At 43.9% G+C, this 25,007-nt stretch overlaps 2 protein-coding genes across 10 annotated transcripts in view; both read left to right on the top strand.

Annotated features, from left to right (window-relative positions):
- The first annotated feature begins 5,410 nt into the window (after positions 1-5,410).
- armc1l (armadillo repeat containing 1, like) lies at positions 5,411-17,020 on the top strand. Of its 3 annotated transcripts, none has more exons than XM_042321327.1 (7): positions 5,411-5,502; positions 6,128-6,306; positions 6,724-6,815; positions 7,356-7,527; positions 11,914-12,030; positions 13,773-13,847; positions 15,129-17,020. In XM_042321327.1, exons 2-7 carry the CDS (start codon positions 6,154-6,156, stop codon positions 15,321-15,323), a joined length of 804 nt encoding a protein of 267 aa, XP_042177261.1. In that variant the 5' UTR covers positions 5,411-5,502; positions 6,128-6,153; the 3' UTR covers positions 15,324-17,020. The 3 variants fall into 3 exon arrangements, with proteins under 3 accessions (XP_042177261.1, XP_042177260.1, XP_042177262.1); XM_042321326.1 differs by having other exon boundaries at positions 5,433-5,502; positions 6,184-6,306; XM_042321328.1 differs by lacking the exon at positions 5,411-5,502 and adding an exon at positions 5,524-5,582.
- Positions 17,021-20,793: 3,773 nt separating this feature from the next.
- Positions 20,794-25,007, top strand: part of map7b (microtubule-associated protein 7b) — a 58,075-nt gene continuing 53,861 nt past the window's right edge. For 4 of the 7 annotated variants that reach the window (XM_042321319.1, XM_042321318.1, XM_042321321.1 and 1 more), the window contains exon 1: positions 20,794-21,151. In XM_042321319.1, the coding sequence (XP_042177253.1) occupies positions 20,989-21,151 (163 nt within the window). In that variant the 5' untranslated portion in view covers positions 20,794-20,988. The remainder of the gene's footprint in view (positions 21,152-25,007) is intronic. The other 3 variants (XM_042321323.1, XM_042321322.1, XM_042321324.1) reach the window with 3 other exon arrangements.

Below are 25,007 nucleotides of genomic sequence, written 5' to 3'. Positions count from 1 at the left end.
CTGAACCCATGGAGGCTCATAAACCTCTCCACGGAAGAGCGGCGTCGCCGGAGACAGCTGGAGCTCTGTCCTTATTGCGGCCAGGAGGGGCACCAGCTTCAGTGGTGTCTGGCGCATCCTAACCCGGGGTCCACTAGAGGTGACCTACCGCGAGTATTCTATCATGGGGCGGCAGGGTGGCCTAGTGGTTAGAGTGTTGGACTAGTAACCGGAAGGTACAAATCTGTCGTTCTGCCCCTGAACAGGCAGTTAACCCACTGTTCCTAGGCCAACATTTTCACAAAAACAAGAAAAGCATTCAAATAAAATCATTTACCTTTGAAGAACTTCAGATGTTTTCAATGAGGAGACTCTCAGTTAGATAGCAAATGTTCAGTTTTCCAAAAAGATTATTTGTCGCTCCGTTTTCTTCATCACGTTTGGGTAAAAAAAACAACGAAAATTAAGTCATTACAACGCAAACTTTTTTCCAAATTAACTCCATAATATCGACAGAAACATGGCAAACGTTGTTTAGAATCAATCCTCAAGGTGTTTTTCACATATCTATCGATGATAAATCATTCGTGGCAGTTTAGTTTCTCCTCTGAAGAAATGGAACACGCATGGACCATAGAGATTACGCAATAATTTTGACGCAGGACACCGGGCGGACACCGGGCGGACACCTGATAAATGTAGTCTCTTATGGTCAATCTTCCAATGATATGCCTACAAATACGTCACAATGCTGCAGACACCTTTGGGAAACGGCAGAAAGTGCAGGCTCATTCCTGGCGCATTCACAGCCATATAAGGAGACATTGGAACACAGCGCCTTCAGAATCTGGGGCATTTCCTGTATGAAATTTCATCTTGGTTTCGCCTGTAGCATTAGTTCTGGGGCACTCACAGATAATATCTTTGCAGTTTTGGAAACGTCAGAGTTTTTTCTTTCCAAAGCTGTCAATTATATGCATAGTCGAGCATCTTTTCGTGACAAAATATCTTGTTTAAAACGGGAACGTTTTTTATCCAAAAATTAAAAGAGTGCCCCCTATCTCGAAGAAGTTTTCACCTTCATATCCCAACCAGAAGCCATGTATTACAGGCAACATCCGCACTGAGATAAAAGCTAGTGCTGCCGCCTTTCAAGGAGGGACACTAATCCAGACGCTTAAAAAAAATAATACTACGAACCATAAAACAGGCAAAGCGTCAGTACAGGACCAAATCCTACTGCTCTGACGCACGTCTGGCGGGAACATTTTATGAAACATGTCCATGTTGGACCTCCACTTATGTTCATGTTGGACCTCCACTTATGTCCATGTTGGACCTCCCCTTATGTCCATGTTGGACCTCCCCTTATGTCCATGTTGGACCTCCCCTTATGTCCATGTTGGACCTCCCCTTATGTCCATGTTGGACCTCCACTTATGTCCATGTTGGACCTCCACTTATGTCCATGTTGGACCTCCACTTATGTCCATGTTGGACCTCCACTTATGTCCATGTTGGACCTCCACTTATGTTCATGTTGGACCTCCCCTTATGTCCATGTTGGACCTCCACTTATGTCCATGTTGGACCTCCACTTATGTCCATGTTGGACCTCCACTTATGTCCATGTTGGACCTCCCCTTATGTCCATGTTGGACCTCCCCTTATGTTCATGTTGGACCTCCCCTTATGTTCATGGGGATGTTCCAAATATTTCTGACGAGTTCAAGTCCATATGGGAAGATGAGCTTTCTGTTGTAGAGATCAGAGATGCTCTTAAATCTATGAAGAAGGACCTGGGACAGATGGTCTTTCTGTGGAATTGTGTTTACTGTTTTGGGAACATTTAGAGGGACCAGTATTCAACATGTTCCAAGAATGACTGTGGTGAGATTATTACTACAATGAAACAAGGGGTTATTTCCTTAGTATCAAAAGTTATGTTTGAACTTTTGGCACACAGCTCAAACACCCATACATACCCCACAAGACATGCCACCAGAGGTCTGTTTAAACTACTAACACACAGCTCAGACACCCATACATACCCCACAAGACATGCCACCAGAGGTTTCTTCACAGTCCCCAAGTTCAGAACAGACTATGGGAGGTGCACAGTACTACATAGAGCCATGACTACATGGAACTCTATTCCACATCAGGTAACTGATGCAGCAGTAGAATCAGATTTAAAAAGCAGGTAAAAATACACATTATGGAACAGCAGGGACTGTGAAGAGACACACACACAGGTACAGACAAGCATACACACACACATGATAACATACACATGTACACACATGGATTATGTGTTGTAGATATGTGGTAGTAGAGTAGGGGCCTGAGGGCACACACTTAATATGTTGTAAAATATGTTGTGAATGTATTGTAATTTAAAAATATATATATATATATAACTGCCTTAATTTTGCTGGAACCCAGGAAGAGTAGCTGCTGCCTTAGCAGGAACTAATGGGGATCGATAATAAACCCCAGGAAGAGTAGCTGCTGCCTTAGCAGGAACTAATGGGGATCGATAATAAACCCCAGGAAGAGTAGCTGCTGCCTTAGCAGGAACTAATGGGGATCGATAATAAACCCCAGGAAGAGTAGCTGCTGCCTTGGCAGGAACTAATGATGACCCATAATAAACCCCAGGAAGAGTAGCTGCTGCCTTGGCAGGAACTAATGGGGATCCATAATAAACCCCAGGAAGAGTAGCTGCTGCCTTGGCAGGAACTAATGGGGATCCATAATAAACCCCAGGAAGAGTAGCTGCTGCCTTGGCAAGAACTAATGGGGATCCATAATAAACCCCAGGAAGAGTAGCTGCTGCCTTGGCAGGAACTAATGGGGATCGATAATAAACCCCAGGAAGAGTAGCTGCTGCCTTGGCAAGAACTAATGGGGATCCATAATAAACCCCAGGAAGAGTAGCTGCTGCCTTGGCAGGAACTAATGGGGATCCATAATAAACCCCAGGAAGAGTAGCTGCTGCCTTGGCAGGAACTAATGGGGATCCATAATAAACCCCAGGAAGAGTAGCTGCTGCCTTGGCAGGAACTAATGGGGATCCATAATAAACCCCAGGAAGAGTAGCTGCTGCCTTGGCAGGAACTAATGGGGATCGATAATAAACCCCAGGAAGAGTAGCTGCTGCCTTGGCAGGAACTAATGGGGATCCATAATAAACCCCAGGAAGAGTAGCTGCTGCCTTGGCAGGAACTAATGGGGATCCATAATAAACCCCAGGAAGAGTAGCTGCTGCCTTGGCAGGAACTAATGGGGATCCATAATAAACCCCAGGAAGAGTAGCTGCTGCCTTGGCAGGAACTAATGGGGATCCATAATAAACCCCAGGAAGAGTAGCTGCTGCCTTGGCAGGAACTAATGGGGATCCATAATAAACCCCAGGAAGAGTAGCTGCTGCCTTGGCAGGAACTAATGGGGATACATAATAAATACAAATACAGAGACCTATTACATGATTAAATACAGATTATAAACTTTACCATATGCTAATAGAGTTAAAATGGGCCTAACCCACCTTATTAATGAACCCCAAACTGGTTTCATGAAAGGTCGCCACATCAGCTGTAACATTAGGGTTCGTTTTAGGCTTGATTTATGACGCTGATTCAACTGAATCCAAGGCTATTCATTTATTCCTCCACTTTTGTAAAACATTTGATACAATACAACACATGTTCCTAATACATTCATTGTAGAGTACGCCAGGGTTACCCTATTTCAGCTTTCAACCCTGAATAAAAAAAGGTATTTCAATATTTGGAAAATAAATGAAGATATCTCAGATAACAGACAATACATGTTCTGTTTCTAAAGACAAGGATCAAGTTGCTATTGGACTTAATATTACCAAATCAATGTCTTCTGTTTCTGGTCTGGAACTTAAATAAATGAGAAATATTGTCAATATGTAAGTCAAATGACCAATCTATTGAGAATATTCCAGTGAAAGATCATGTGACATATTTAGAGGTGCACATGGCGAAAAAACCATATTGTCCGTCAACATCTAAATTTCACTCAGAGATGAAAGTAAGCACAAAACATATTTAATAACTGTCTCTAGTGTGACCTCTCTATTCTTGGAAGGGTTTTAACTGTCTGTCACGTTTTGTCTACCCTGCTCTATCCTCATCTGTAGCTGATCAAACCAGCAAGGATATCAACAACACTCTCCTAGACTTTATATGGGAAAAATATACAACACAAATTGAAGAAGTCTGTGATATCAAACCATAGAGCTGATGGTGGGATAGAAGTACTAGAGTTCATTGATATCAACAATAACTTTAAAGTAAACTGGATAAAAAAATATGTTGAACTCTGAATCTTTATGGTACTTCATTCCCTGTCATATTTTTTTAGGAAATTGTGTTATATTCTCCATCCAAATTACCTATCAAACTGTCCCAATTTCATGAACAAGCCCTTTTAGCCTGGAAACTATATTATGTCCATTACTTCTCCCAACACAAAACACTTATGTGGAACAACAAAGATATTGTTGTTAAAAACAAGTCTTTCTTCTTCCCTAAGTGGTTTGAAAGAAATATTATATTTGTGCTTCATTTATTTGATAAAGAAGAAAATCTACTCTCTTAGAAAAGTTCTTAGAAGCACAACTTCCCAATACATTACAAAGAATGTGATACTATATCCAAAACAATACCTCCAGGACTTACTAAATTAAACTACTAAATTAATGATTTTTGAGAAAATGTTAAGATAGATGCACAATCTGTTAGATGGATAAGAAATGTAATAACACATTAATAAAATAACTTTAACTCCAACAACAAGATCCCTCCTAGAGGGACATTTCTCTGGAATGCATATATTACTGAAATTGAATGGAAGAACGCTTGGTTGCTGACTCACACATTTTGTATATCAAATAAAGTAAAATGAATTAACTTTAAAATCTTGCACAAAATATACTTTAATTAATCAAATAAAAAAGGTGACGACTGAAGCATCGCGCGAGTTCGTTTTCCATGTTCCGGTGCCATGGGTGAGCGGAGTTAATACATTTTAGACCATTCTATTGCTCCTTAAATATAATCGCCACCGTCCCGGGGTACCGGCCCATACAAAACAAATTCGCCTATTGCAGTATTCTAAAACACTGGATCATCAAAACACATTTATCAGATGGCGGTAGACTGATAAACTAGTTAGCTAGTATGGACTCAATATTGGCAAATATTAATGTATAAACTGTATACTATGAATAAGGTTGATCATCTTCTCTTACCACATGGTTCATTTAGAAATGTGACCAAAACGTATCAAAGAAATCGTGAAATAAAATTCTCCAGGCGAACTGAAATAGCCCGTGCTCAGCAAAACGTGCCGTGATTGGACATTTCAATTTGAATTAAAAAAATCTACGCCAATCAGAAGGGCTCACCATGCAACGTGACAGAAGCTGTTCGACTAATGAGGCAAAATCGTTGTTTTGTCTGTGTGCACGAGCCGGTTTGTCTCGCGGTAAGACGTTTAAAATCTTGGCGGTTTTAGTTACCGACTTTTAACGGAATTTGTAATAGTTGATCAAAATATATATTGAGGTAAAAAGAAAAGTTGCAAACTAACTTACCATACTTTCAACGACAACAAAAAAACATATCTGGATATAAGTGAAGTTAGTTTTCAGCCAAATAAGTTATTAGCTAGCTTAGTTAACGAACTTGTCTTGCTAATCTATATAGATATGTGTTTCATGACATTAACGTTAACTACTCCATTCATTGTATTTTTTCGTCGTTTTTACGTATTTTACGTTTAGCTAGCTGGGTAGCAACAAACCCTAGATAACGTTAGCTTAGCTGGGTAGCAACAAACCCTAGATAACGTTAGCTTAGCAGGGTAGCAACAAACCCTAGATAACGTTAGCTTAGCAGGGTAGCAACAAACCCTAGATAACGTTAGCTTAGCAGGGTAGCAACAAACCCTAGATAACGTTAGCTAGCTCGACATACACAGTATCGTTAGTGAGGCCAAGCAAGGCAGTGACAAGAGAGTGTGTGTGTTCGCATCATCCACCTGCCCTTTTCAATACATCTACTGTGTCTAATTATACATCTTATCTCACTACACCTTTCTCTGCCTGCAGAGACTCGGTAAGTTAGATTAACTAAGATGATGGATGCTCTTTCTGTGGTGACCCAGCTCCGGGACCTGGCGTCGGAGCCCCGGAACCGGGAGGCAATAGTCCAGGACCAAGGCTGTCTCCCCGGCCTGGTTCTCTTCCTGGACCACCAGGACCCACAAGTGCTGTTCGCCACCCTACAGGTCGGTTTAACCTGCTACTGGCCCCCTAGCTACAGAAACCACAATGACAATCAAACAAGCAAGAACAGAACAGACAAAAACAGAGATGACTAATAGGTTACAGCTGCAGAATGAGCTGTATTTGTTTTACGTTATAGTAAAGCTAGTTGGAAACTAAACAAAAAAATCCACAAGAAGAAACAAACAAAAAGCAACAGTATACAAAGCAGTTCCTTCTAATATAATTGTCTCACGCTGGCCAACCTTCCAAGTCTTGTCTCGTTGAGGAAAGGAAGCCAGGATGACCGAGGCTAAATCTAACCAGACAATACACATTCAAAAACAATGCCAACATGACATTGACACTCAACATCCCCCTGAAACTTGGGAACAGGATGTAGTAGTGTCTCTTTCTGATTTGTAATCTCTCCTCTCAAGACTATGCGCTACCTGGCAGAGTGGCCCCTGAACATCACCACTATGAAGAATGAACTGGGCATGATGGTCAGCCTGGTGACCCTGATGGAGAGGTCAGTCCACTCTCTCAGGTCCCTGTTTAACTGTGTGTGTAAAAAAAACTGTCTACCTATGGCTTCGGCATCACAATTGTGAATTGCAACAATGTGCATCAATCAACTGGACAAATTAATGTTTTCAATGAATCCTACTCCTCTCTTGGTCCTGTCTCTTTTTGTAGTAACTCTCTGGCACTGACTCTACACACACGCACTGGACTGTACACACTCACACATATTTACACTGACAACACACACACAACATACGCTGCTGCTATTGTCTTATCTATCCTGTTGCCTAGTAACTTTAACCCTACCTATATGTACATAGCTACCTCAATTACCTCGTACCCCGGGACATCAGCTCGGTACTGGTACTCCCTGTATATAGCCATGTTATTACCTGGTACTCCCTGTATATAGCCATGTTATTACCTGGTACTCCCTGTAAATAGCCATGTTATTACCTGGTACTCCCTGTAAATAGCCATGTTATTATCTGGTACTTCCTGTATATAGCCAGGTCATCTGACATCCTGGCCCTGTCTCTTGTAGGAGTGGTTTGTGTGATGACATCAATACCCTGTCACGGGAGGTGTATGGAATCCTGAGTGCCCCGCCCAGCCCAGAGAAAGAGAGGAGGAGAAACAAACCCCAGTTCTTCCTCAACTCTTCCAAAGGGAAGAACAAGTCTGTCACTCTGCACATCCAAGGCCTGGACAGCACTGTGAGTGTATATATACCGTTCCAGTCAAAAGTTTGAAACGCACCTACTCCTTCCAGGGTTTTTCTTTATTTTGACTATTTTCTACATTGTAGAATAATAGGGAAGACATCAAAAAGATGAAATAACACATATGGAATCATGTAGTAACCAAAAAAGTGTTAAATAAATCTAAATATGTTTTCGATTCTTCAAAGTAGCCACCCTTTGCCTTGATGACAGTCTAATCTATATATACATACAGTTGAAGTTGGATGTTTACTTACACTTAGGTTGGGGTCATTAAAACTAGTTTTTCAACCACTCCACAAATTTCTTGTTAACAAACTATAGTTTTGGCAAGTCGGTTAGGACATCTACTTTGTGGATGACACAAGTAATTTTTCTAACAATTGTTAACAGACAGAATATTTTACTTATAATTCACTGTATCACAATTCCAGTGGGTCAGAAGTTTACATTAACTAAGCTGACTGCCTTTAAACAGCTTGGAAAAGCCCAGAAAATGATGTCATGGCTTTAGAAGCTTCTGATAGGCTAATTGACATCATTTGAGACAATTGGAGGTGTACCTGTGGATGTATTTCAAGGCCTACCTTCAAACTCAGTGCCTCTGCTTGACATCATGGGAAAATCTAAAGAAATCAGCCAAGACCTCCACAAGTCTGGTTCATACTTGGGAGCAGTTTCCAAACGCCTGAAGGTACCACGTTCATCTGTACAAACAATAGTACGCAAGTATAAACACCATGGGACCACGCCGCCGTCATACCGCTGTCTCCTAGAGATGAACGTGCGAAAAGTGCAAATGAATCCCAGAACAACAGCAAAGGACCTTATGAAGATGCTGGAGGAAACAGGTACAAAAATATCTATATCCACAGTAAAACGAGTCCTATATCAACATAACCTGAAAGGCCGCTCAGCAAGGAAGAAGCCACTGCTCTAAACCGCCATAAAAAAGCCAGACTACGGTTTGCAACTGCACATGGGGACAAAGATTGTATTTTTTGGAGAAATGTCCTCTGGTCTGGTGAAACAAAAATTGGCCATAATGACCATCATTATGTTTGGAGGAAAAAGGGGGAGGCTTACAAGACGAAGAACAAAAGTGGTGATCTTAACTGACCTAAAACAGGGGATTTAGGATTAAATATCAGGAATTGTTAAAAATCTGAGTTTAAATGTATTTGGCTAAGGGTTATTTAAACTTCCGACTTCAACTGTATATATACACACAGCTCACTACATGCATATCCTCAGAAGCCAGGCTTAAGTCAGGAAAGCCTGGAGGAAGGGAGAAATATGCTAAAAAGGGGTCTAGTGGTGGAGTCTGAATAGAAACTAGTGAGACGCATTGTTACTTATCAAACCAATCAAATGTTTTGTGTGAGTGGAGCTCCAAACAGGAGCCCCCCTACCTGTCAATTGTGATATACGTGGGTTATTGATAACCACTCGGTGTCCTACTATAGACAATGGGCTGACTAGTGATTGATAACTGTTTCTTACTATAGACAGTGGGCTGACTAGTGATTGATAACTGTTTCCTACTATAGACAGTGGGCTGACTAGTGATTGATAACTGTTTCCTACTATAGACAGTGGGCTGACTAGTGATTGATAACTGTCTTACTATAGACAGTGGGCTGACTAGTGATTGATAACTGTGTCCTACTATAGACAGTGGGCTGACTAGTGATTGATAACTGTCTTACTATAGACAGTGGGCTGACTAGTGATTGATAACTGTTTACTACTATAGACAGTGGGCTGACTAGTGATTGATAACTGTTTCCTACTATAGACAGTGGGCTGACTAGTGATTGATAACTGTCTTACTATAGACAGTGGGCTGACTAGTGATTGATAACTGTCTTACTATAGACAGTGGGCTGACTAGTGATTGATAACTGTCTTACTATAGACAGTGGGCTGACTAGTGATTGATAACTGTCCTACTATAGACAGTGGGCTGACTAGTGATTGATAACTGTTTCTTACTATAGACAGTGGGCTGACTAGTGATTGATAACTGTTTCTTACTATAGACAGTGGGCTGACTAGTGATAACTGTCCTACTATAGACAGTGGGCTGACTAGTGATTGATAACTGTTTCTTACTATAGACAGTGGGCTGACTAGTGATTGATAACTGTTTCTTACTATAGACAGTGGGCTGACTAGTGATTGATAACTGTGTCCTACTATAGACAGTGGGCTGACTAGTGATTGATAACTGTTTCCTACTATAGACAGTGGGCTGACTAGTGATTGATAACTGTTTCCTACTATAGACAGTGGGCTGACTAGTGATTGATAACTGTTTACTACTATAGACAGTGGGCTGACTAGTGATTGATAACTGTGTCCTACTATAGACAGTGGGCTGACTAGTGATTGATAACTGTCTTACTATAGACAGTGGGCTGACTAGTGATTGATAACCACTCGGTGTCCTACTATAGACAGTGGGCTGACTAGTGATTGATAACTGTTTCTTACTATAGACAGTGGGCTGACTAGTGATTGATAACTGTCCTACTATAGACAGTGGGCTGACTAGTGATTGATAACTGTTTCCTACTATAGACAGTGGGCTGACTAGTGATTGATAACTGTCTTACTATAGACAGTGGGCTGACTAGTGATTGATAACTGTTTACTACTATAGACAGTGGGCTGACTAGTGATTGATAACTGTCTTACTATAGACAGTGGGCTGACTAGTGATTGATAACTGTTTCCTACTATAGACAGTGGGCTGACTAGTGATTGATAACTGTGTCCTACTATAGACAGTGGGCTGACTAGTGATTGATAACTGTTTCCTACTATAGACAGTGGGCTGACTAGTGATTGATAACTGTGTCCTACTATAGACAGTGGGCTGACTAGTGATTGATAACTGTTTCCTACTATAGACAGTGGGCTGACTAGTGATTGATAACTGTCCTACTATAGACAGTGGGCTGACTAGTGATTGATAACCACTCGGTGTCCTACTATAGATAGTGGGCTGACTAGTGATTGATAACTGTTTCTTACTATAGACAGTGGGCTGACTAGTGATTGCAGCATTGTATCTTTCTGATGTGAGTAGTTGGCAACAGTGTTGTTTCCAAGTGCTACTGAATAAGCTCAACTGAAATGCACTAATTGACTATGATACACATGTCTTCTCGTCTACAAATCCATTCCAAATCTTTATACTATACATGACACGGGCGGAGTACGTATATCTGGCCTAGTGCGGCAGCAGGAATGCTAGGAATGTGCCTGACAAACACAATCATTTGCCTCTAATTTACTTGCGTTTGTAGCAGATCTTGGCCTGGTAAAAGTGAGCTGCCGCTGCTGCTGGGTAGTCAGAACTGTCCAACTCCTTGAAGCAGCTTGATGCACATCAGCCTCGTTACTTTGTCGTCAAGGAGCGATCTTGAGGCCATCTTTACTCTGTTTTGGAGAAAGAATCCCCTCTCGGAGGGCTTACTGGAAACGGGGATTATCAACAGCTTTTTCCAGTTTTTCCCAGTCAGGGTACACTTAGCTGACGACCTCTGTCTTCTGGCCAGTCAGGGTACACTTAGCTGACGACCTCTGTCTTCTGGCCAGTCAGGGTACACTTAGCTGACGACCTCTGTCTTCTGGCCAGTCAGGGTACACTTAGCTGACGAACCTCTGTCTTCTGGCCAGTCAGGGTACACTTAGCTGACGACCTCTGTCTTCTGGCCAGTCAGGGTACACTTAGCTGACGACCTCTGTCTTCTGGCCAGTCAGGGTACACTTAGCTGACGACCTCTGTCTTCTGGCCAGTCAGGGTACACTTAGCTGACGACCTCTGTCTTCTGGCCAGTCAGGGTACACTTAGCTGACGACCTCTGTCTTCTGGCCAGTCAGGGTACACTTAGCTGACGACCTCTGTCTTCTGGCCAGTCAGGGTACACTTAGCTGACGACCTCTGTCTTCTGGCCAGTCAGGGTACACTTAGCTGAAGACTTCTATGAGAACCTCTGTCCTCTGGCCAGTCAGGGTACACTTAGCTGACGACCTCTGTCTTCTGGCCAGTCAGGGTACACTTAGCTGAAGTCCCTTATGAGAACCCCTGTCTTCTGCGTGAGTAGGAATAGAAACACACACCCAACACTAATGTCCAAGCAACTTGAGGATTTATTAGCTTTTGAAGTATATTTGCCTTTGACGTCAACGGTATTTCCATCAATTTAAAAAAAATCATTATTTTGCAGTGGACTTTTTTTTTTCTCCCAGACAATTTGTCCAGAAACAATTTTATTTATTGGATTTTCATGTAGTTTATTGGCTACAAAAGCCGTGGTTTACCGGCTTCCGGAAACCCTGCTGTACACCAACTGACTGTGTGTTGTCCAGGCCCAGCGAGGTGTGTGTGAGGAGGCTCTGCTGAAGGTGAAAGGAGTGATCAGCTTCACCTTCCAGATGGCTTCTAAGAGATGCACCGTTCGCATCCGCTCTGACCTGCCCACTGAAGTAACTCCATCTGACTCTCTGTCTCTCTTTGTCTGTCTGTCTCTCTCTGTCTGTCTGTCTCTCTCTGTCTGTCTGTCTCTGTCTGTCTGTCTGTCTGTCTGTCTCTCTCTGTCTGTCTGTCTCTCTCTCTGTCTGTCTCTCTCTCTGTCTGTCTCTCTGTCTGTCTGTCTCTCTCTCTGTCTGTCTCTCTCTCTGTCTGTCTCTCTCTGTCTGTCTCTCTCTCTGTCTGTCTCTCTCTGTCTGTCTCTCTCTCTGTCTCTCTCTCTCTGTCTGTCTCTCTCTCTGTCTGTCTCTCTCTGTCTGTCTCTCTCTGTCTGTCTCTCTCTCTCTGTCTGTCTCTCTCCGTCTGTCTCTCTCCGTCTGTCTCTCTCCGTCTGTCTCTCTCCGTCTGTCTCTCTCCGTCTGTCTCTCTCTCCGTCTGTCTCTCCCCGTCTGTCTCTCTCTCCGTCTGTCTCTCTCTCTCCGTCTCTCTCTCCGTCTGTGTCTCTCTGCTCTCTCTCCGTCTGTCTCTCTCTCCGTCTGTGTCTCTCTCTCTCTCTCTCTCCGTCTGTCTCTCTCTCCGTCTGTGTCTCTCTCTCTCTGTCTGTGTCTCTGATCTGTCTGTGTTCTCTCTCTCTCTGTCTGTCTCTCTCTCTGTCTGTCTGTCTCTCTCTCTCTGTCTGTCTCTCTCTCTCTGTCTGTCTCTCTCCGTCCGTCTCTCTCTCCGTCTGTCTCTCTCTCCGTCTGTCTCTCTCTCCGTCTGTCTCTCCCCGTCTGTCTCTCTCTCCGAAACTCTCTCTCTCCGTCTCTCTCTCCGTCTGTGTCTCTACTCTCTCAAGTCCGTCTGTCTCTCTCTCCGTCTGTGTCTCTCTCTTCTCTTCTCTCCGTCTGTCTCTCTGACTGTGTCTCTCTCTCTCTCTGTCTGTGTCTCTCTCTCTCTGTCTGTGGGCTCTCTCTCTTGATTGTCTCTCTTTCTCTGTCTGTCTGTCTCTCTCTCTGTCTGTCTGTCTCTCTCTGTCTGTCTCTCTCCGTCCGTCTCTCTCTCCGTCTGTCTCTCTCCGTCTGTCTCTCCTCCGTCTGTCTCTCTCTCTCCGTCTCAACTCTCTCCGTCTGTGTCTGACTCTCTGTCTGTGTCTAACTCTCTGTCTGTGTCTCTCTCTGTCTGTGTCTCTCTCTCTGTCTGTGTCTCTCTCTCTGTCTGTGTCTCTCTCTCTGTCTGTGTCTCTCTCTCTCCGTCTGTGTCTCTCTCTCTCCGTCTGTGTCTCTCTATCTCCGTCTGTGTCTCTCTCTCTCCGTCTGTGTCTCTATCTCCGTCTGTGTCTCTCTCTCTCCGTCTGTCTCTCTCTCTCCGTCTGTGTCTCTCTATCTCCGTCTGTGTCTCTCTATCTCCGTCTGTGTCTCTCTATCTCCGTCTGTGTCTCTCTATCTCCGTCTGTGTCTCTATCTCCGTCTGTGTCTCTCTATCTCCGTCTGTGTCTCTATCTCCGTCTGTGTCTCTCTATCTCCGTCTGTGTCTCTCTATCTCCGTCTGTGTCTCTCTATCTCTCTCTGTGTCTCTATTTCTCTCTCTGTCTCTCTCTCTGTCTGTGCCTCTCTCTCCGTCTGTCTCTCTCTCTGTGTCTGTCGCTCTCCGTCTGTCTCTCCGTCTGTCTCTCATACACACACACACACACACACACACACCCCTGCCTACAGAGCTAGACACACAGATTAGCCCATTGGTTAAAGTGCTGTAATTTAATAGTGTCCATCTCTCCCTGTAGAGTCTGGCGTCGGCCATCGCTGCTACAAAGGTGCTGTCAGCCCAACAGGTGGTGAGGAATGAAGTTGGGGAGGAGGTGAGACACTTGGCTCAGGAAAGAATGAAAGAACAATGGCCTCAGCTTCCATGTTAATTTCTGTGTGCCTCTTCTCCCTCCCCTTCTCTCCTCCCCTCCTTCCCCTTCTCTCCTCCCTCCCTTCTCTCCTCCCTCCCTCCCTTCTCTCCTCTCTCCCTCCCTTCTCTCCTCCCTCCCAACCTTCTCTCCTCCCTCCCTCCCTCCCCCTCCCTTCTCTCCTCCCTCCCTCCCTCCCTTCTCTCCTCCCTCCCTCCCTCCCTTCTCTCCTCCCTCCCTCCCTCCCTCCCTCCCTTCTCTCCTCCCTCCCTCCCTTCTCTCCTCCCTCCCTCCCTCCCTCCCTTCTCTCCTCGCTCCCTCCCTTCTCTCCTTGCTCGCTCCCTTCTCTCCTCCCTCCCCTCCCCTCCTCCCTTCTCTCCTCCCTCCCGTCTCTCCTCCCGTCTCTCCTCCCTCCCTCCCGTCTCCCCTCCCTCCTCTCTTCCCACTCCCCTTCTCTCTTCTCCTCACTCCCTTCTCTCTCTCCTCCCTCCCTTCTCTCTTCTCTCCTCCCCTCCTCTCTCTTCTCCTCACTCCCTTCTCTCTCTCTCCTCACTCCCTCCTCTCTTCTCCTCACTCCCCTTCTCTCTTCTCCTCACTCCCTTCTCTCTTCTCCTCTCCCCTTCTCTCTCTCCTCTCCCCTTCTCTCTTCTCCTCACTCTTCTCTCTTCTCCTCACTCCCCCTCTCTCTCTCCTCTCCCCTTCTCTCTTCTCCTCACTCCCCTTCTCTCTCTCCTCACTCCCCTTCTCTCTTCTCCTCACTCCCCTCTCTCTCTCCTCACTCCCCTTCTCTCTTCTCCTCACTCCCCTCTCTTCTCCTCTCCCCTCTCTCTTCTCCTCACTCCCCTTCTCTCTCTCCTCCTCCTCTCTCTCTCTCTCTTCTCTCTTCTCCTCTCTCTTCTCTTCTCTCCTCACTCCCCTTCTCTTCTCTCCTCCCTCCTCTTCTCTCTTCTCCTCTTCTCTCTTCTCCTCTCCCCTTCTCTCTTCTCCCCTCACTCCCCTTCTCTCTTCTCCTCCCTCCCTTCTCTCTTCTCCTCACTCCCCTTCTCTCTTCTCCTCACTCCCCTTCTCTCTTCTCCTCACTCCCTTCTCTCTTCTCCTCACTCCCCTTCTCTCTTCTCCTCCCTCCCCTCCTCTCTTCTCCTCACTCCCCTTCTTAAAGTCTTCTCCTCCCTCCCTCCTCTCTTCTCCTCCCTCCCCTCCTCTCCTCCCTCCTCTCTTCTCCTCCCTCCTCTTCTCTCCTCCCAGGTCCTGCTCCCCCTCAGTGTGTGTGTTGGTAATGTGAGGGAGGAGAACGTATCCATACCAGACTACCTCCCAGAGGACGAGAGTCCCGAGAGCGAGACAGACCGCGCCGTGTCCCGTACCGCAGCCAAGGACAACACCTCTGGCAGCTGGCTCGGCTCAGCAGCCACTTTCCTCACCAGATCCTTCTACTGGTGAAACTGGGGCCCTCAAGAGCCGGCATGGCTGTTCTCACAGGGGACACCTGAACTGGGAACACAGCAGAACTGCCCCCGTATGGCTGCATCCCCATTCTCAACACATCTCCTGAAGTGTACACTATGGCTGCATCCCCATTCTACAACACATCTCCTGAAGTGTACACTATGGCTGCATCCCCATTCTACAACACATCTCCTGAAGTGTACACTATGGCTGCATCCCCATTCTACAACACATCTCCTGAAGTGTACACTATGGCTGCATCCCCATTCTCAACACATCTCCTGAAGTGTACACTATGGCTGCATCCCCATTCTACAACACATCTCCTGAAGTGTACACTATGGCTGCATCCCCATTCTCAACACATCTCCTGAAGTGTACACTATGGCTGCATCCCCATTCTACAACACATCTCCTGAAGTGTACACTATGGCTGCATCCCCATTCTCAACACATCTCCTGAAGTGTACACTATGGCTGCATCCCCATTCTACAACACATCTCCTGAAGTGTACACTATGGCTGCATCCCCATTCTCAACACATCTCCTGAAGTGTACACTATGGCTGCATCCCCATTCTCAACACATCTCCTGAAGTGTACACTATGGCTGCATCCCCATTCTACAACACATCTCCTGAAGTGTACACTATGGCTGCATCCCCATTCTCAACACATCTCCTGAAGTGTACACTATGGCTGCATCCCCATTCTACAACACATCTCCTGAAGTGTACACTATGGCTGCATCCCCATTCTCAACACATCTCCTGAAGTGTACACTATGGCTGCATCCCCATTCTACAACACATCTCCTGAAGTGTACACTATGGCTGCATCCCCATTCTCAACACATCTCCTGAAGTGTACACTATGGCTGCATCCCCATTCTACAACACATCTCCTGAAGTGTACACTATGGCTGCATCCCCATTCTCAACACATCTCCTGAAGTGTACACTATGGCTGCATCCCCATTCTACAACACATCTCCTGAAGTGTACACTATGGCTGCATCCCCATTCTCAACACATCTCCTGAAGTGTACACTATGGCTGCATCCCCATTCTCAACACATCTCCTGAAGTGTACACTATGGCTGCATCCCCATTCTCAACACATCTCCTGAAGTGTACACTATGGCTGCATCCCCATTCTCAACACATCTCCTGAAGTGTACACTATGGCTGCATCCCCATTCTCAACACATCTCCTGAAGTGTACACTATGGTTGCATCCCCATTCTACAACACATCTCCTGAAGTGTACACTATGGCTGCATCCCCATTCTCAACACATCTCCTGAAGTGTACACTATGGCTGCATCCCCATTCTCAACACATCTCCTGAAGTGTACACTATGGCTGCATCCCCATTCTCAACACATCTCCTGAAGTGTACACTATGGCTGCATCCCCATTCTCAACACATCTCCTGAAGTGTACACTATGGCTGCATCCCCATTCTACAACACATCTCCTGAAGTGTACACTATGGCTGCATCCCCATTCTACAACACATCTCCTGAAGTGTACACTATGGCTGCATCCCCATTCTACAACACATCTCCTGAAGTGTACACTATGGCTGCATCCCCATTCTACAACACATCTCCTGAAGTGTACACTATGGCTGCATCCCCATTCTACAACACATCTCCTGAAGTGTACACTATGGCTGCATCCCCATTCTCAACACATCTCCTGAAGTGTACACTCCCCATCATGGATTTAAAAGCATTGGCTGTAGGTGTAAACATTGGCTGTAGGTGTAAACATTGGCTGTAGATGCACACGAGGGGACAGAGAGAAACAGGATGTGACCAGTGGTGTAAAAAGTAAAGATACCTTAATAGAAAAGGACTCAAGTAAAAGTCTGTAAAATACTACTTGAGTAAACGTCAAAGTATTTGGTTTTAAATATACTTCAGTTTCAAAAGTAAAATAATGAAATACTTCAAATTCCTTATATTAAGCAAATCAGACGGCAATATTTGCTTTTTACATTTTTAATTTACAGATAGCCAAGGGTGCTCCAACACTCAGACATCATTTACAAACAAAGCTTAGTGAGTCCTCCAGAACAGAGGCAGTAGGGATGACCAGAGATGTTCTCTTGATTAGTGTGTGAATTGGACCATTTTCCTGTCCTGCTAACCATTCAAAATGTAATGAGTACTTTTGGGTGTCAGGGAAAATGTAAGGAGTAAAAAGTACATTATTTTCTTTAGGAATGTACAGTTGAAGTCTGAAGTTTACATACACCTTAGCCAAATACATTTAAACTCAGTTTTTCACAATTCCTGACATTTAATCCTAGTAAACATTCCCTGTTTTAGGTCAGTTAGGATCACCACTTTATTTTAAGAATGTGAAATGTTAGAATAATAGTAGTGATTTATTTCAGCTTTTATTTCTTTCATCACATTCCCAGTGGTCAGAAGTTTACATACACTCAATTAGGATTTGGTAGCATTGCCTTTCAATTGTTTAACTTGGGTCAAACGTTTCAGGTAGCCTTCCTCAATAATTTGGGTGAATTTTGGCCCATTCCTCCTGACAGAGCTGGTGTAACTGAGTCAGGTTTGAAGGCCTCCTTGCTCGCACATGCTTTTTCGGTTCTGCCCACACATTTTCTATAGGATTGAGGTCTGGGCTTTGTGATGGCCACTCCAATACCTTGACTTTGTTGTCCTTAAGCCATTTTGCCACAACTTTGGAAGTATGCTTGGGGTCATTGTCCATTTGGAAGACTCATTTGCGACCAAGCTTTAACTTCCTGACTAATGTCTTGATGTTGCTTCAATATTTCCACAATTTTCTTTCCTCATGATGCTTTCTAGTTTGAAGTGGACCAATCCTTCCTGCAGTAAATCACCCCCATAACATGATGCTGCCACCCCTGTGCTTCACGGTTGGGATGGTGTTCTTCGGCTTGCAAGCCTCCCCCTTTTTCCTCCAAACACAACGATGGTCATTATGGCCAAACAGTTCTATTTTTGTTTCATCAGACCAGAGGACATTTCTCTAAAAAGTAAGATCTTTGTCCCCATGTGCAGTTGCAAACCGTAGTCTGGCTTTTTTATGGCAGTTTAGAGCAGTGGCTTCTTCCTTGCTGAGCGGCCTTTCAGGTTATGTTGATATAGGACTCGTTTTACTGTGGATATAGATATTTTTGTACCTGTTTCCTCCAGCATCTTCACAAGGTCCTTTGCTGTTGTTCTGGGATTGATTTGCACTTTTCACATCAAAGTGCATTCATCTCTAGGAGACAGAACGCGTCTCTTTCCTGAGCGGTATGACGGCTGCATGGTCCCATGGTGTTCATACTTGCGTACTATTGTTTGTACAGATGAATGTGGTACCTTCAGGTGTTTGGAAATTGCTCCCAAGGATGAACCAGACTTATTTACAAATTATTTTCAGGGGTATTGGCTGATTTCCTTTGATTTTCCCATGATGTCAAACAAAGAGGCACTGAGTTTGAAGGTAGGCCTTGAAATACATCCACAGGTACACCTCCAAATGACTCAAATGATGTCAATTAGCCTATCAGAAACTTCTAAAGCCATGACATCATTTTCTGGGCTTTTCCAAGCTGTTTAAAGGCAGTCAGCTTAGTTAATGTAAACTTCTGACCCACTGGAATTGTGATACAGTGAATTATAAGTAAAATATTCTGTCTGTTAACAATTGTTGGAAAAATGACTTGTGTCATGCACAAAGTAGATGTCCTAACCGACTTGCCAAAACTATAGTTTGTTAACAAAAAATTTGTGGAGTGGTTGAAAAACGAGTTTTAATGACTCCAACCTAAGTGTATGTAAACTTCCGACTTCAACTGTAGTTAAGTAAAAGTTGACAAAAATATGAATTGTAAAGTACAGATACCCCAAAAAAGGACTTAAGTAAAAAGAAAACTTAAGTAGTATTTTAAAGTACTTTACACCACTGCCACTGACAAGGGTGACCACATTTAAAATACCCAAATATGGAACGATTTTGTGGAACTTTGTATTCTACATTTAATACAGTTTTGGGCAGAAGCATCCTGCTTTTTTTTGGTAAATTTGTTGTGTTTGAATTTGTGGGTAAAATACAGGACATGATTGGTTGTGGGACAAAGGGCCAAAATGTGGGACTATCCTGCCCAATCCGGAACATGTCACCCTGCAAAACAAATCATGTCTTACGAAGGGTAGGATGGTACAATAGGCTGCTGCTAGAGAGAGGTCTTATCTGTTGATTTATTTTGCAGCCCTGCTCACTGCTTTCAGGTAATACATTGGGATGAATGTACATATTACCCAACACTTCAATCTGGTCTATTTATCTGTGTTAACTATTCACTGTGTTTGCTGTTGGTCTCTATGTCTGTTGGAATATTTCATTGTTTACCTTTTTGTTCTGAGGGGTTTACTACAAAGCAGGCTCAGTGCGTTAGCTTGCCTAAATATGAAATATTCTGAAATAACTTTATTTTTTGGGGGGGATAAACTTGAAATGGGAATTATCTTACTCGACAACCCAAAACAAATATCTAAGTTTTAGGCTTGTTAATGACAAAAGCTGAAGAACAGCAGGTGCTGGAGTTGTAGGTGAATTCAGACAGGACACCACAGCTGCTCCCAGGGGATCTGTATGGATGCCTGATGAAACGTTAGAAAAACTACCTGGGAGCAAGTGCTTTCTTAATAAACCTGTTTTATGGTCCACAGTACCCCTCTCAGATATTGTATGTATCATTATTTTTACTCGTTGCCCCTGAGGTGACTCAAACGCTTGTAAAAACTGCCTTCAATGTGTTTCCTATTTCTGAAATAAATGAGCCCAAAATAAAATAATTTCAACAAACCACAATCACCAAAAGAACTCAAATGAAGAGCAAAACATAGCATAAATTAAATACACAAGAACTCTAACTCAGTTAATAGAGAATATTAGAAACGTTTGACAACTTTGTCTAAATATGTTCCACATTGTGTCTCATTTATCTATGTTGCAGTGAAATCATGGTTGTAAAACCGTCACCACTAAGACCAACACCACAGGGGCCAACTACGAAGCAGGGTCAATGAGTTAGCCAGCTTGCTTGCCAAAATATTCTGAAATTACTTTTTAATAAAGATACAGTTGAAATAGTCATGATACCCTGATGAAGACAGTTTTTAGCTATTAAAACGTAATACATTGTTACGTCTGTCTTGAGTGCAGCCAAAGCAATACCATGATCGTTATGATCATTATCCAGGTTTTACCAGTAGGTGGCAGTATATTTACGTATACTGTAGTCTATCTACGGTGTAGCGTGAGGTTGGCCCTAAACGCTGATCTGGGATCATTTCAGCATTTCCCCTCACTAATGGTTAGGATTTGGGGCAGGGGAAGCTGATCCTAGATCTGTACCTTTTTTTAGGCGAGTTGTATCAACACTTATCTGAATGATCTGTAGGTTAATGTTTCACATGAAGTGAACCCGCTGTAAGAGTCACACGGTATTAAACCCCACTGTGTGTTCATTTCATTTCACCTGAGCTGCGGACTCTGAACTTGTGCCCATACTGTCGTTGATAAAGCCAAGGAATGCGTACACGTCGTTCAGAAACCCGTATTTATCAGTATGATTAGCCTATTCTTTAGGTGGGGGACGGAACAGGTGCATGAACGGCGATCAGAGATGTGATGGAAACAGAAGTGTGTGTTGTCCCCCACCTGTCCGCCAGGGGACCGGTTTCCCCCGTTCCACCGTCTCCAGGCTAATCCCTCAGTCCACGTCAGGAATGGCCGACCAGGACAGCAGCAACGCATCTCCAGAGACACAAGGTGAGCTGTCCTCGACAACTTCTCTCGTTTAACGTGTCCATTAACTTGGGGTGTCCGTGGACCGTACGGAGGGGCTTTTAAACCCCACTATTCTCTTTGTCGATGAGAATATGTGATTGGAAGTAGCGAGAGCCGTCGGGTCACGGGGACCGGATTAACTATCAACCCATAGATCACTGAACCCGCCGGTTATTATGCAACTGTTTGTTTCAAACGGAAAACTACTACTTGTAATACTTTTTAATGAGGTGTTTGGTCGTTCTCCAGACTAATTCGGGCACTAGGCTAGATACACCTGTTGGCTGGAGATGTTACACCGCGCAGTTTGGAATGCCTGTTGCCGTAGAATTCCCGGTGTTCCCCGCGGAGTTGATATGACAGGTGTAGCGTCTGGGAACAGCCCCGGATTTTATAACCCGCATATATCGTTAGTTTTGAGTCTCTATTACACAGTATCCCTGTCATGTTCGGCACACTTCTGAATTGTTCCAACCCAGACAAGGGAACTAATGTTGCGCCCAGGCTATCAAATGGGTGGCTATAGATTACATAAAGGGATTATGGCTTTGTTGGGCTGTCGTGCCTTGCCTGGAAACACGACGTTGCATTCTATTCTACGTCAAATAGAAATTAGCGTTTGAATAAGGAAACTACTCTCCCGAACTCTACTAGGATATTTTAAAAATATATAATTGTATTCAACATTCTGACTTGAGGTCTTGAGAGGAACGCGTCCTGACTCAAACGCTCATTTGTGCCCGAGTTGAATTCCAGGCAGTGTAGTGACCAAATCCAAGCACTGCCTGCTGATAGGATGAAGAGGTTTAGCCTACTGTGGAAGAGATTTGGTTTCAGTGTTAGGCTATGTGTTTGCATCATGGCCTAGAATCTAGTTTTTGGCCATTTGATGTATTATGTTGTTCCCAGGAATAAGGAATATATGCCCAGTTCGATGGGGGCCAGGCCCAGCGTGTTGGTTCGATGGGGCCCTGGCCCAGAGTGGCGGTTCGATGGGGCCCTGGCCCAGAGTGGCGGTTCGATGGGGCCCTGGCCCAGAGTGGCGGTTCGATGGGGGCCCAGGCCCACTAACCTATACCTCCCCAGTCCTAATCGATCTCAAATCGTTCTCTGCGTCTGGTGATGAAATAGTATGACATTTTTGTACTCCATTTTGAGATTAAACTGTGGATCCTCTCCGTCCGTCTCATTTATGTTGAAGCCTTACATTACCCATAAGCACTTTGTGTTGCACCGGATGTCATTTATTTCAATGGGGATGCCCACAATGGCGTGGAATCGCAGCGCCCCCTTGTGGTTGAAGGCTCTGTTGGTGTGGAATCACAGCGCCCCCTTGCGGTTGAAGGCTCAGTTGGTGTGGAATCGTAACCACGTAACCATTTTAAATTAGATCTGTAAATGTACAAACCCTGTGTTACGACTATTAATTAGGATTTACATATTCAATTCTTAATTTGTCTCCCTTTACTCAGTAGTTACAGATCTTCTCTATATGTACAAACTTTTGTCACGAATGTGGCATCTGCAAAGGACAGGAAGTGAACGTAGCTAGTCAAAGTTAACTAATCACTCAACTCTAGCCCAGATGTTAGTTGCTTTGCAGCTTCCGGTTTCATTTCCAAAATAAAAGTCTAAAGCTTGTTTTAGAACAGCATTTGATAATGACGTTATACCAGTAGATGGCGTAGTATAGGCTTGGGGCCATCAGCAAATGACTGGTGTGAGAATGATACTCTAAAGACAAAGAAGAGCCTTGTCTAGAATAACCGCCTGAGCTGTAAAATAGAAAGGAAATATGATTTAGTCTAGGCCTATTCCACTATCTAAATATGCCATGCTGTTGTGTGTTTAATGGCCATCTGGTTGCGTAATACATTTTTATAGCCGTGTGGGGCTACTGTGGTGGTAATGATGTAACCTAATGAATCATACTTTTTCCCCAGTATTTCGGAGCACGGACTGTAGGCCTAACTGGCTGACTACAATGCTCGCGTTGCAAAATAAATGTAGAAATCTATATATTATTCAATTATTGCACCCACATTGCTCTCGCGTGCGACAACGAGCGTCTGCGTTGCCAAGGGCTAAAATAGAAGTCAGTTCTATTTGTGATGCACATAGCGCTGCAAGTCCTGCCTCTCCCATCTCCTCATTGGTTTATAGAAGCAGGTACCCATGTGCCGTCTCCTCATTGGTTATACCCACGTGGGTGACTGAAAGACGAACGAGGTCAGTGGCGGTAATGCACCTAATTTATGAAAGTTGCCAATCGCAATATAAAGTCGAGAAGAAAAAGAATAGTTGATGACTAGAAATGATTCGGTTGACCGTTTTATGTGTGGATTAGTTGTCGGAGTAGAGGACCTTGTGTAGAGTGGTTAGGCTGTTTTTATGTTATCCAGAGCGTTGGTGACTGCAACTGTGCTGCTGGCAACACATTTATTGCACTTTTTGGCCAACGTTTACTGACACCGGCCAAATTCAACGCATGTAGACCGATCATGGAGTCTTTTGTTAAGACGTAGCTAGCTAGCTTGTATACTTTAACAGTACACTTTAACTTAATGAAAATTACTTTCTGACAAAATTAGAAACGTATAATTTCTGAATGTAGCTAGCTAGACCCTCTTACCTGTATCCATGGATGAACGCTTCTCCCTCTCTGGCACAGATGCCACGGTTGCCCTCCATGAAATAAAAAATAAAAAGCTGCGTTAGATTACCTACACATACTGACCAGCTCAAATAGACAGACGCGTGCTACATGGCAGACCAATCCGAACCCATCTCTCGACATGTCCAGCCCACTCATTATCTCATCCAATCATGGCTCGCGGGAAGGTTCCTGTCTTTTTCTGTGGCTAAACCAACTAGGCTCTTAATTTAACATTTCATTTGTATTTACAGGTGACATACAAGTTTGTTATTAAGGCACATGAAAATGTACATGTTCCAGAAGACATTTCTGCCCCCCCCCTAGAAAAAAGAAGTTTGCATTCAAATGGCTCTCCTGTGCGGTAGTGACATACGCCTAGTTTCCTGAGATGAGTCACATGTGCATGACCCGATTCATATAAATCATGTCTAATTAGTTTGAATTCATATTAACCCCTCCTACAGAATGTGCTTTGGCAAGATTTTGAGTGATGAAATTCATTTTGTATTTTTTTTTATTATACGAAAATATTTTGAGTGGCAAAGACTCTTGTGGTCATACATAATTCATATTCTTCAAACATCTATTATTATGATTCATTATTCCTGGTAGGTACTACTGGTTATGATTGCAGACAGAGCGGGATGGGATTGCGCAATATTGAATGAGTAATTTCTTTGATGTTGATAAGGTGCATGCATGGGGATGTCCACGTCACCCTGAGATATGCCCATGCTGCAGAGAGATACCTAACAGACAAACAAGTACTATGTAGACTTTGGCTGGCAAACAAAGGTTGGTAGCTAATCCGTTACATTAGCTGCCGAAATGTCAAGTAAACTCAACTGAGGAGTAATAGAGAATGAAGACTTTTAACTTGAAAACGTGCAGCAAAGCACGGAAGATGTGGTGTTCGGTGACGGCTAAATCTACCTGTTTCTATTGGTCATGTTAAATAAATACATTGGCTGTTAAGACAATTATAATATGAGTGTTGCCTCCCATTTATGTTGGAAATGAAGTTTGTTTTTGATGATAATTATTAGGTGTAGGTAGCTAGCTGCAGTGGCATCTTCAACCTAGCCTAGCTTTAAGCTAGCTACAGTGGCTTATTTAAGCTAGCTACAGTGGCTTCTTTGACCTAGCCTAGCTTTAAGATAGCTACAGTGGCTTATTTAAGCT

The sequence above is a fragment of the Oncorhynchus tshawytscha genome, linkage group LG05, assembly GCF_018296145.1.
Source record: "Oncorhynchus tshawytscha isolate Ot180627B linkage group LG05, Otsh_v2.0, whole genome shotgun sequence".
Taxonomy (NCBI): domain Eukaryota; kingdom Metazoa; phylum Chordata; class Actinopteri; order Salmoniformes; family Salmonidae; genus Oncorhynchus; species Oncorhynchus tshawytscha.
Note: the sequence above shows the minus strand (reverse complement) of the source record. Positions and strands in the feature narration are given on the sequence as shown.